Source organism: Sceloporus occidentalis, unplaced genomic scaffold, assembly GCF_023333645.1.
Source record: "Sceloporus occidentalis isolate IW3139 unplaced genomic scaffold, rSceOcc1.0.p SCAF_3, whole genome shotgun sequence".
Classification (NCBI taxonomy): Eukaryota; Metazoa; Chordata; class Lepidosauria; order Squamata; family Phrynosomatidae; genus Sceloporus; species Sceloporus occidentalis.
In genome coordinates, this window is record NW_028316983.1 from 95530312 (window position 1) to 95542712 (window position 12401).

The 12401-nt window shown below is 48.1% G+C and overlaps 2 protein-coding genes across 3 annotated transcripts; one reads left to right on the forward strand and one right to left on the reverse strand.

Annotated features, from left to right (window-relative positions):
• The first annotated feature begins 5515 nt into the window (after nt 1–5515).
• Nucleotides 5516–7789, forward strand: LOC149316451 (uncharacterized). The gene is made up of 3 exons (XM_089518308.1): nt 5516–6537; nt 6709–7221; nt 7775–7789. The coding sequence occupies exons 1-3, from the start codon at nt 5896–5898 to the stop codon at nt 7787–7789; spliced, it is 1170 nt and encodes a 389-aa protein (XP_089374434.1). The 5' UTR covers nt 5516–5895.
• Nucleotides 7790–9148: 1359 nt separating this feature from the next.
• Nucleotides 9149–11490, reverse strand: LOC149316452 (uncharacterized). Of its 2 annotated transcripts, XM_089518700.1 has the most exons (3): nt 11009–11490; nt 10652–10897; nt 9149–10312 (listed from the first exon to the last, which is right to left on the reverse strand). In XM_089518700.1, exons 1-3 carry the CDS (start codon nt 11484–11486, stop codon nt 9516–9518), a joined length of 1521 nt encoding a protein of 506 aa, XP_089374826.1. In that variant the 5' UTR covers nt 11487–11490; the 3' UTR covers nt 9149–9515. The 2 variants fall into 2 exon arrangements, with proteins under 2 accessions (XP_089374826.1, XP_089374825.1); XM_089518699.1 differs by having other exon boundaries at nt 10652–11490.
• Nucleotides 11491–12401: the final 911 nt, after the last annotated feature.

Consider the following 12401-nt stretch of genomic DNA (forward strand, 5'->3'; position numbering starts at 1 on the left):
GACGGCTCCTTACCTGAATTATGGGATCATCATATGTACTCATTAAAGAGATTATAATACTCTGTCTTTGGCCTGTTACAGACTGCCAAAATAAAGCTGCTTCGGGCCTCGTTGGAGGTATGCTATTTTAAATGATGCATGGGTCCTAAGAGTCCAGAAGTCGCGCCAAAGCCACACTCCATTCCTAAGCACTGGAGTACAGCTTTGGTGCAGCTTCCGGATTCTTCTGATGCATGCATCATTTAAACAGCATACCTCCAAAGAGACCTGAAGCAGCTTTATTTTGGCAGTGTGTAACAGGCTTTTGTTTCATTCTGTGTTCTAGTTACAGATATGTATTGCATTTGTCCTGCCCTTGGATAATATGCTCTAAAGAATTTATTTAGTAGATTCCTAATTTTAGTCACCAAGGCTGCATCTGTACTGCAGAAATAATCCAGTTTGACACAGCTTTAACTGTCATAACTCAATATTATGGGATTCTAGGAATTGTAGTTTTGAGAGACATTTAACCTTCTCTCTCAGAGAGCTCTGGTTTCACAACAAATTATACTTCCCAGAATTCCATAGCACTGAGCCATGGTAGATGAAGTGGTGTCAAACTAGATTATTTGTACAGTACAGCTGCAGCCCATCTGATTTAAGAAGTTTATACTGTTAAACAGAATATTTTCAATTGTGAAAATCTGAGCAATAAATGTGAGCAAATGGATAGTGTCTAATCTACTGCATTGTTTCATGAACGTCTACTTTGAATATTTGACCAATTCATTGCCATTTTGCATAGCCTTTGATCTAGTAATGCAGGAGAACAGAATAAATTCTGCTGATCATATTTTATGGTTCTGGGTATGCCATTTCAGTACAGCAGTCTGGAACAGAAACCATAAGACCAGGCTAAACAAAAGTTGCAGAACTGGTAAGTGGAATCAAAATGGCAGAGGAAGATTTAAGCTTCAAGACCAGCATGTAGGATTATTGCTAACAGAAATTTGATTCACTGGCGGATAGAGATGTAAAATTTGGCTTGATTTCAATATACATCTAAATTTTAGCTTAGCATCAAATCACAATGGACAGGATAGCTGAAAATCAGAATAGCTGAAAAATTGCATGGAATCTTCTGAGGCCTCCGTGTGCACAAACTCCATCTCACTTTTTTCTTTCTTTGGGGGAAAAATGTTTGTAACAGCCTCCAGTACCCTCTAGAGGGTATGGGGAAAATATGCCCATGTTTTCCCCTAGACTGTTTTAGGAATCCCCAAAGTTATTTTTAAGTTGTGGGAATGGGAGGGGGGAAGTAAGATCCTTCCATATCTTAAAGGGACATGTGCAAACATGTGGAATAATGAACCTTGGGCTTATGTGTTTCCTCCTATCCCACTCCTACCCTTTCTCTTCCTCCTCCTCTTACGTAATTGAAAGAAAGAGATTAGAAGTTTTTCCTTTCAACATTCATATTTTTATAGTTTCATGCAGTGATCAAATACAGTCTGGCCTGTTTATAGTTTGAGGAACAGACTAAGATCTAACACCATGGTTTGATTATGGTTTATTGAATAAGACAAATTTTAAAACACTGGTAGATGGTTTTCCCAGGTCTGGGTGGTGGCAGTCTCAACCTCCCCTAGACATTCCTGAGCTTCAAACAACCCTCGGATACCCACGTCTTGTAAACATCCTTTGAGAAAAGGTTATTTTTTCAGTGCATAAAAGCAGCATGTTGCATGTCTCAGATGTTTGAGACCAGACATTTACAAGATGTTACCATTATAGAACCTTTAAAGCCCTCAAATAGTCTGTTGTTCTTTCAGAACTTGGAAGTGGCCATTCAATCCTTTTTTAAAAAATAGAAAAGGCCTTTATTTAGGGTCTTTATTTGTGGCCTCTTTTGGGGACTTTTGTGGCCCACTCTCCAAAATCACTTTTAAATGGACACTTTTAAATAGCCCGGGGTTTCAGGGAAATACTACTTATTACAGATCAACACTTTGGAGTGTGTGGTACTTGAGATAGTCTGAGTAGCTTTAAAAACATACTGTTTTTAAATATGCTCTTAGCTGCCTTGAGTCTTATTATTGAAAGAAAGAGGAGATATAAATGAATGAAAAAAATAAATAGTCCCTAAATTTTGGTTACTCCTTGTTTAAACTAACCAGAATTCCCCCTGTTTAGATATTCTAATAAGGAGTCATGGTCAGTTTACTGGAGGCAAAAGATTCAAAGCTCCTGTGCACAGCTGCCCAGGGAGTGAAGAGAGGATTGGGTACAGGTCCAATGTCTACCATTGTTTGTGGACACACTTTAACACCATGATTTAGCATAGGGATGTAAAGAATAATTGAAAATATTTTTTTTAAAATAGAAAAGATCAAGAACATGTTTCTCAAGTGTTGGGAAACCCCATTGGGGAGAAATCTGTACTAATGAGGATATTTGCAATTTGGGACTTAGTCTACACAATAATTTATACAGCCAAACATACCAAAACAACTCCCAACCCACCCAGCAAGACAAGAGCATATTCTGCACAGGAGACATTTGTTTCTTAAAACAAACAAACAAAAAAATTCCTAAACTAAAATGAAACCCACATGTATCTTTTTTTTAGCAGAATAATTCCTGAATGGTGAATTTTGTTCCAGCAGGAAATACATTGTTAAAAAGACTGGTTGCATCCTTTGAGAAGCAAAGAATTGCAGCATTTGTTTCTCATCACATGCCTTTCTCCTGTTGCTAGAACTAGACACAAATATCTATTAATATGGTATGGCATACCATGAGAAGCATTCACAGTTTATACAGATAGGTTTCCTTTTAACAAAATCCTGCCAAATAATTGCTTGTAAGGTTTATATCCCATTCTTTGTGTTATATTGTTTGAATTGAGTGGTCACCAAGGGTTAAGCTCACTATTTTTAATATGAAGGGGGTGGACAGGCTCTGCCAGTATTGAAAGAAGACTGGCCAGCTGGCTCCCACAGCTGAATTGTTACCTCTTTGGAGGCAAATATGACTTATGTCACGTAGGGTAAAAAGATAAGTAACTTATGTACTCAGTCTCACACAGCTTAAAAGTCATTTATTACTGGCAAGTTTTTTTAAAAATGAATATCACAGCACAAAAGATCTTATTATTTTTGGCACCTAATACATTACCATTGCCCTTTACAGCAAAAGAAAACATTAATGAAAACCTCTGATACATGCTCCAGATCTGAAGTACTGGGAATAAAAGCCTCTGTATGCCTCAGCCATAAGGATTTTGGCACTATTTAGGGATTTGAATAATGCCTCGTTCAACACCTAAATCATAGGAAATCAAAGCAAAGCAGGTTTCTTGGCAATTTCATGTTATAAAAAGAATGTATTAAATATTTCATTTTTGTTAAGGTTTCTGCTTTATATGTTTCCATGGGAATGGAGGTAAATAAATAAATTAATTAAAATGCCTGGTTTAAAAGTCCCTTTTGTTAGATTCCGCAGGAAATCTGCATTAACTGATTTCAGCTGTGTTGGTCATTGGGGTGCTAATTAGGGCTTGTTTTAAACCATTGCATTTCCCCCCTCACTATGGTCTGCACTACTAACAGATTATGCCTCTGGCTGCTTTTAATTCCTCCTCTTTTTATAATAATGAAGAGTGCAGTCATATTATTTATAGTAATCAACACGAAATGATTTAGCAGTACTGATCGAATGTATGTATGTCACATTACCATTTGTACCCTTGAGTTACTAATTGGCCAGTGCCATGTTCATTTCTATTATTGCTTGTTGCCTTTGTTTCACTAATATGTGCTGACAGAAGAGATGGCTGATTTCCCTCAAGGGTTGTAAGGCCAGTGTTAAGATAAAGAGCCAGACTGCTGGCTGACATGAGTGCTCTATCTTTGTTGGAAAATGAAACACTTTTAACATTCCAGGTTTGCATCCCATACTGTAAAATAGGGGTGGGCTAAGTATAGCCCTGGTGCAAGATGTGGCTCGCTAAACCTGTATTTGTGGCCCTAGATCACCCACCCACCACATGGATTGCCTTTGCTTTAAAAATGCAGAAGGGAAGTACCTCTCATGGATCCAGCTAGGGCTGCCTCCACACAGCAGAAATAATCCAGTTTGATTCCACTTTAATTGTCATGGCTCAATGCTTTGGAATTCTGGGAATTATAGTTTGTTGTGGCATCAGAGTTCTCTGGCAAAGAAGGCTAAATGTCTCACAAAACTACAATTCCCAGAATTCCATAGCATTGAACCATAGCAGTTAAAGTGGTGTCAAACTAGATTTTTCTGCAGTGCAGATGCAGCTGAAGAGTGGTGATTCACCTTGTAATTTGTAAGACTCGCCTGCACTTTGTAATTTCAGTATGTAGATAGTTCCTCTGGCAACTTAAAGAGAGAGGTTGGCAGCATGCACTTTCATAGACTTAAATCCACTTTCTGAGATGCATTTGGCAGAGTGGAAATTTCTAACTTCAAAATATGCTTTTAAACCTAGAAGTGAACTACTGCTTACTTCTGGTTTTGGTTTCTGTTCAGTTTTTGGCCTTTTTTGACAGTCCATGCAGCATCCAGGGCATTCTAGAAAGTTCCAATAGCCCCCCCCCCCCCCCACCAATGGAAGTTGTGCCTCCATGAATGTATGAATGAAATTATAAACTCCTTTTCTACAGTCCTCCTTGGTAGGGTTGCCAGTTTAGGAGTGTCCCAGGCCATGAGAATTCTAACCCCAAGATCTGAGATCTATGAACACTCCCATGATGATATTAGGCATGATAAGCTGAGCATCAGCCACAGCATGAAAATAAAATAACAGACACCATGTCTAACAAAACAGAAAAATATTTACAGTGGACCCTTCTTATATGCTGGGGTTTGGTTCCAAGATCCCCCATGGATAACAAAATGTGTGGATGCTCAAGTCCCGTTAAATAAAATGACATAGCAAAATGGTGTCCCTTAGAAAAATGGAAAGTCAAGGTTTGATATTTGAAATTTATACTTTTTTGGAACATTTTCAAACCGTGGATGCTTGAATCCGTATATAAAAAATCCGTGTATAAGAAGGGCTGACTGTATTTAGTTGGAAATTTGCAAATTTGAAAAAAACATACTTTCCTCACATCTGTTTCAAACACCTTTGTGAGAGCATACAATGTGTTTTTAAAGAGATGGGAAGCTGCATTCCAACTAAAAATATTTGCTTTGAGCAGCAAACAATTTGTAGTACAATACGTAGTAGCCACTCCAAAGAAGTCTGCAGCAGAGGGTGACCATGAAAAACACAGCAGCGTATATATGCAATTTTCATGGCAATACTAAGATTCCACTCCCTTGCTCTGAGGAACAGAAAACAGAGGCAGGCACTGAGATCTAGGACTCCTATTTGCTGGTCATGTGTCAGATCTTCAAGACCATTTGACACAGATGTTAGGCGGGCTACAGACGGGCAGGGAAAGACGTCTTGGATGTGTATTCAGCTCAATACGGAGCCTCCAGACGGCCCGCCCCGGGGGCGTGCTTCAGGTGTTGGAGCTTCCACACGGGGGGCAGTGAAGACGCCCCACCTGGGTCCATTTCGGACCCGGAGCTTTCATACGGCCGCCTCGGAGGACGCTGCAAAAAGAGAAGCAGCTTCCGCACGGGCGGCGCAAACCGCGGCTTTTTTTTTTCTTTTGCCGCATGAGAAGTGCGCAGCTGCGGCAGTCAGCCAGCAGCCGGCAAGTTCCCTTTTCCCAACTGCAAAGTGCGCATGTGCACCGTTAAAGGGCCCAGGTCCCTTTAAACTTTTTTCCCCGCCCTGCCCAAGAACAAAGGTGGCCTCCTGCCAGCTGGTGATCAGCTGGTGTTGGCATCCTTGCCCGCTTGCGCATTGCGAGTGCCACCACTGGCATCATGGATGCCTCCTCTCCTTTGTTCCCTGTGGTCTTAATGAAGCTGCAATGCACAGCCACAGCTGTCGCCGCTGCCACCGCCGTCTTCCCTGCCTCCTCTGCCCCCTCCGCCTCCATTGCCACTGCAATGGAGGTCCCATCATCCACCACCATGACAGCTGTAGACTTGGATGACAGCAGCAGTGATGATGATGATGGCACAGAACAGCGAACGGCAGCGGCTGCCATAGCGCTTCATATGGCTACTGTTGGCGGTGCCATGGCCCTGGCCAGAGTGGCACGTCTCCGCCGATGCTGGCAGGTCCCTGCATCGCACGACTTGTGGGACAACTTTGTCTCAACCATATGGTCTGACGAGCAATGGAGGCATTTCTTCCGAATGCCCCGTGCCCTCTTCCACAGGCTTGTGGGCATCCTGCGCCCAGAACTGGAGAAGGCAGACACAGTGATGAGGAAAGCCATCCCGGTGGAGAAGAGAGTGGCCATTGGTGTCTTTTCACTGGCACACAAATCCACCTATATTGTGACGGCAGCGCTGTTTGGGACTGGCGTTGCCACCGTGGGGGAGATCGTGGTGGAGTTTGCCCTGGCCATGGAGAAGCTGCTGCTGTCAAGGACCGTGTACCTGGGGAACGCACGTGAGGTAGGGACAGCCACACCACCTTCCCTTTAATCTTTGGCAGCCCTGTGGTATTCTGTGTCAAGTGTCACCCCCTCACTGTACATTTGCTGCTCTTGCTATGGTGCAGTTGCGCACCTGTAACATACTTGTCATCTCAATTCCTCTGTTTCTCTCCCTTCCTTTCCCCCACAGATTATGGATGCCTTTGGTCGCCGCGGCTTTCCACAAGTGGTTGGCCTCATGGACGGGTGCCACTGCCTGATCATACCACCCTTGGGGCTGAGGAATGCCTATGTCAACAGAAAGGGCTCCTATTCTGTCATCCTGCAAGGGACATGTGACCACACAGGAAGATTCGTGGACGTGGAGCTCGGGTGGCATGGGTCAGCACACGATGCCAGGGTGGCACGGAATTCTCTCATCTACGAGGCCATGGAGGCTGGCATCTATGTGCAAGGGAACCCCAGCATCAACATCAGAGGCCAGCAGATCGGGCCCCTGATACTGGCTGACTCTGCCTACCCCATTCGGAAATGGCTCATGACACCCTTTAAGACCCCACGCACTCCCAGACAGAAGATCTTCAACAAGAAGTTGAATCGCGTCAGGGGGGCCGTGGAAAGATCGTTTGGCAGATTGAAGGCGAGATGGCGCTGTCTCACTGCCCCACTCCTGGTGGTAGAGGAGAACGTGGTGCCCATCCTGGTATCATGTGTCATTCTGCACAACATCTGTGAGACCAAGGGCAGGGTCCTGGATGAGGGCATGCGATATAGGCGCCGTTTTGTGCTGCCCGCCCCGGCACCAATCACAAGGGATGAAGAGAATGCCAAGAAGGCAGCAGGGGAGGCTGTGAGGGATGCCCTGGCAGATTTTTTCCTGACAAGGAGAATCTGAAGGATGGCTCCTGTGCCATCATCTGTGATGTCAGAGTGCATTGTTCTGTAATAGCATAAGCACATGAATAAATGTATCCCATTATCCACAGTTTGAGTCTGCCTATCATTCCTGATCTGTGCTGTGGGCATGTTTTGCCACGTGCCTGAGGGGGACACACACAAACACACACATACAAAAGGTCTCCTGGCGCCTGTTTTCCTGGGTGAAAAAGATACATCAGCTCCAACTGCCAATTGCCCCTTTGACAATGTATCAATCTCCCTCAAATTCAAGCTTTCCTAATGGCCCATTTGAATGTATCAATGGGGTACTCAGAGGGCATCTATTGGGGGAAAGATTCAAACTGCTCCTCTGAAAGCTTTCATTGGCCTAGGACCACCGTGGCCTAACGGCCCAGAGCCACAGGTGCCCATATATACCCGTGCGCAACTGTGAAAGACCCCAGGACGGCGATCAACATGGCAGAGCCACGCAGGAGGGTCCCGGTCCGAATCGCCTACTGGACCGATGAAGAGGTCGGGATCCTCCTGGACTCCCTGATGCCACAGGCAGCCGCGAGGAGGGTGATGGCCAGCACCAACAAGCCCAACCGGGGGCATTTCCTCGAGGCATCTCGTGCCCTCTGAAACCGAGGGTTTCAAAGAACGCTGCACCAATGTAGAGTTAAATTTAAAACTCTGAAGGCAGCGTTCTTCGAAACCCTTGAGGATTTCGGAGAGGCGCCCCCGGTTGACAGGCAGCCACCATTCTTCTCGCGGCTGAAGGACCTGTGGATCAGGGGAGATCGGCCCAGACCGGAAGATCGCCGTCCTCCAGGTAAGTCAGAGCTCTTGCCATGCCCTGTCCTCCCCTCCTTGACCCTTCCCTTGCCCTCCTCTCCTTCCTGCATGGTGCCAATGCCATCCCTCCTCTTCCCTTCTGCAGGCGTGCGGCCGAGGCGGAGGCGGAGGGAGGGAGGGCACCCTGCCAGGTCGCCCTCTCCACCATCCTCGGGGGACGAGGATGTCCCCGAGGGTGGGCCACAGCCAGGACCAGCTGCTGTGGCCCCTCCGCAGCCAGAGCAGGCTCCTCTGGCGGAAGGTAGGTCCCCAGGGTGAGGGGTGGGGGTTGCCTGCCTGCAGCCCCCACGACACTTGTGCCCTTATCTGCCATGCCAGCATGGTAACTTGGGCCTTTCCTTCCCCTTTTGCAGGGCTTCATGTCCTTGCTGCTGCCGCCGTCGCGCAGGAAGAGGAGCCTGGGCCGAGCCGCCGCCTGCCAGGACAGCCAGGGCACTTGGCCCTCGATGCCAGTGCCCTGGATCGTGTCCTCCAAGCCCGGCAGCAAGGTAAGTGTAGTGGTGAACCCAGGGAAGGGAGCGGGGGCACCCAGAAACCCTGCCTGTGGGAGTGGGTGATGGGCTCCACAGGCTGATCCTAACCATCCTCTTTCTTTTCCCCCCACAGAGAACCGGACGGAGAGGAGGTTCGCTGCTATCGAAGCAAAGGTGGACAAGCTGGCAGAGAAAGTCTCCTCCATGGAGGAGACTCTCCAGGAACTCCTCCGCCGGCTGCCCGCCCCACCGCCTCCTCCCCCTCCCTGAAGCAGCTTCCCTTCCCTGCCCCCTCTGCCATCCCCCCTTCACCACCCCCCTTCACCCTCCCCCTTCCTTTTGTATATATGTACATAGTGAAAACAATTTATTGTTATTGTTAATAAAAAAGTTTATTTTTAAAAAAAAAAATTTGTGTGGTTAATTATGCGCAACTGCGGCGGTGTGGCTGTGAGTGTGAATGAGATAGCTTAGGCGCAACTGTGCAGTCTAAAGCTAAGCAGGAGTGGTGTGAGGTAGCAATCTCCAAACTCTGTCCTCCCAGGCATTTGGACTTCATGTCCCAGAATCCCAGACCACAGGGCAAGGTGGCTGGGGATTCTGGGAGATGAAGTCCAAACGCCTGGGAGGACAGAGTTTGGAGATTGCTGGTTTGGGGACCAGTGAGCCAGGCATGGTGGGAGGAGAGAACAGGAAGGGTAGAATAGGGTAGATGGGCTGGGAGGGAACACATGCCCTGGGAGGCGAAATGATGTCTTTATGGGACATCATGGGACCTAGTGCCTTTTCAGTGCTCCCTGCCCCTTGATCCCAGGCCCAGGCCCCCTCTAGTTGCCCTTTGCCTTTGGGGGCGGGGTGTGGGCGGTGGGACTGCCACTGACTGACTGAAGAGGCTGGAGGATGGGCCAGCCAGAGGCTGCTGAGCCGGTTCCACCTCCATGGCAACTGCCTGCTCCTCAGCTGGAGGGACTGCTCTTGCTGGGGGCTCCTGTGGCCCTACTTCTTCCTCCACGACCCTGGGGACAGCAGCCCTGCCTCTTCCACCTCTTGCTGGGGGCTCCTGCTGCTCAACCCCTTCCTCCACGACCCTGGGGACAGCAGCCCTGCCTCTTCCACCCTGCTCCCTACGTACCCTTCTGCGTCTCGGGCCACCCTGCCCTCCCCTCATGACCTCCAGCATTTGCCCCATCAGAACAGTCTGCGCTTCCATGCTGGTGTTGAGTCGCCTCTGCTCCTGGACTGTGGTCTCATGATGTTGGTCTGACCTCTCTAGTGCTGTCTCCTGGTTCTGAACGCCCCTCAGTTGAACTTCCAGTGCCCTTTCCATGAGCTCCCTGCGGGACTGTCTGCTCCTCTCCCTTTCATCACAGGCTCGCTGCGCCTGCTGCATCAGTGCTGTCATTTTCTCTTCTGAGCAAACCTTGAGCACATCCACAGCTGCCACAGTTCTAGTAGCTGCTGACGGACGGACCCTTTTCTTCTTGGTGGCAAGGCGCTCCTCTGCTGACATGGCAGCTATGGGATTAGCTGCAGGAGGTTCTCCTTCTCCTTCTTCTTCTTGTTCTGCTTCAGTTCGTCCTCCTACTATGGGACATACAAGCAGAGAGTCATAGAAGCCTACAGTTAGCAGAGACCCTGAGGTTCATCTAGACCAACCCCATTCTGCCATGCAGGAACTCTCACTCAAAGCTGTGGCAAAGGGTGGAGCTTCAAACTAAGGGCGTTGGGAAAGGACAGATTTACATGCAAGGGAGGGGTGCCTTAGGAATGTGGGACACATGCAGGACATGACCATGCCAGGGACACTCACAATCCTACTTGCACAGCAACCTTGCAAACATACCAGCACAGTAAGCAGTGAATGAGACATGCCACAATTGCGCAGTTGAGCCATGCATTTATAAACAAAAATATAAGGTTTACCTTGCATACTCTCTTCGGTCTCACTGCCATCGCTGGCGGGTGCACTGGCCCGAGAGAGAGGTGAACGGTCACGGTAGCTGCTGGTCGTGGAAGAGGATCCAGCACGAGATGGTGGTCTCCTTCTGGAGCTCCCAGCCTCAGCAGACATTCGTCTGAGCACGGCACGGGGGTCCAGAAATCTCTGGCTGCTGGAGGAATCACCTGAGTCGGGGTGTTCCTCCTCCTCCTCCTCCTCCTGCTCCTCACCTATATGACAAGGGACAAGGGTCATCTCTGGCCTGTGCCTACCCTGGGGCCACATCTTCCCCTTGTCCCATTCCCCCCTGCCTTCCCCCCAGGGGCCCTGGCACATCTTACCCTGACGAGGCATCAAAAGGTCTTGGGCACATTCAAGCTCCGGGGTCTGCTCCTGCTCCTCCTCCACCACCACAGGCTCGGCTCTGGCTGGCTGGCCCGCCGGGACCCTCACGCGCTCCCCACTGGTGGCTAGTCTGTGGGGTCTGATGCTTCCATCACTTTTGATGAAAGCATGCAGCTCCTTGTAAAAGGGCGGGGGGGCGCCCTTTGTAGTACCTTTAGCCAGGGCATCTCTGTATTGTTTGTATTGAGATTTCAGCGACTTGCATTTTCGGCGACACTCCTCCAAGGTTCTGTTGTGGCCCTTGACTTTCATGGCTTCTTCCACTTCTCGATATGTGTCAGCATTCAGGTAGGACTGCTCCAGTTTCTGCAAAATATTTGGCTGGGACCATATAGCTATGAGGTCAGCCGTCTCAGTATGAGACCAAGACGTCCCCCTGCCTTTTTTCGGGGTGCTGGTGGATGGCTGAGCCATCCTGCCTGGTGGCAAAGGGGAGCAGCCACACAGCTGTGCCAGGAGCAGCCGAACTGTGCCCGTTCCCAGGTGAAAATGGCGCAGGAATGTGTGTAGGGGGTCACTTTCAATTCCAAACTTTCCCTTATCACTTTCTACAACCAAAACATCCGCCGGCAAAACTTACAACTTCCCGCGATTCTAGCAACGCATGCGCACAAGTGGCTCTAGGGTTAGGGTTACGAGGCTTAAAATGCGCCGCAGCTGTGCCGCAGCTTCCACAGCTGCATGGCAGCGGACGTTGCAATTTAAGCTTGACTGCAAACCACGCATGTCCCGGACCCCGACCCATTATGCGACGCAGCTGACACGGAGCTTTTAAACCGGCAACTTATATTTGCGGCGTAGCAATTCTGACGTACCGGTGCAGCAGCTTACATACGGAGATGCGCACGTACGCCGCAAATCAAAAAGAAGCGGAAAAAAGCAGCACCTTTTTAATGCCGCTTCTTCCCGCTTGGGGCGTGCGGGGGGCGTGTTCATGACGGCATTCAGGGAAAGCCCGTCTGAAGGCTCTACCTTCATGACGTCATGAGTACATCCCTTTTTGCCCGTCTGTAACCCGCCTTAGTTGCCTCATTCTGCATAAATGTATAGTTACAACCCAGCAGCCAATTATCCAAAGACAGTAAGTTCAATCATTGTATGGAAGTTTGATTCATGATGGTATGAGATCGCCTATAAATAAAAGAGGTACACAGACATTAATAAGTGCCATAGATTAACTTCTGTGGCAAATGAAAGTAGAATTACAACACATTATTTCAGAATGTGGCTTTGCATCCACTTAGGATATGGCAAATAAATCCATACCTGTTCCTTTCTGTCACAGTTTTGCCAACTTGACTTTTCCCCTCACAATTCACAACTATATAT

Bases quoted from the DNA above. Each gene is read 5' to 3' on its own strand.
- LOC149316451 (XM_089518308.1), top strand. From the start codon at position 5,896: ATGGATGCCTCCTCTCCTTTGTTCCCTGTGGTCTTAATGAAGCTGCAA. The intron at 6,538-6,708 runs GTAGGGACAGCC...TTTCCCCCACAG, and splicing joins ACCTGGGGAACGCACGTGAG to ATTATGGATGCCTTTGGTCG.
- LOC149316452 (XM_089518699.1), bottom strand. From the start codon at position 11,486: ATGGCTCAGCCATCCACCAGCACCCCGAAAAAAGGCAGGGGGACGTCT. The intron at 10,313-10,651 runs GTAAACCTTATA...TATGTCCCATAG, and splicing joins GACCGAAGAGAGTATGCAAG to TAGGAGGACGAACTGAAGCA.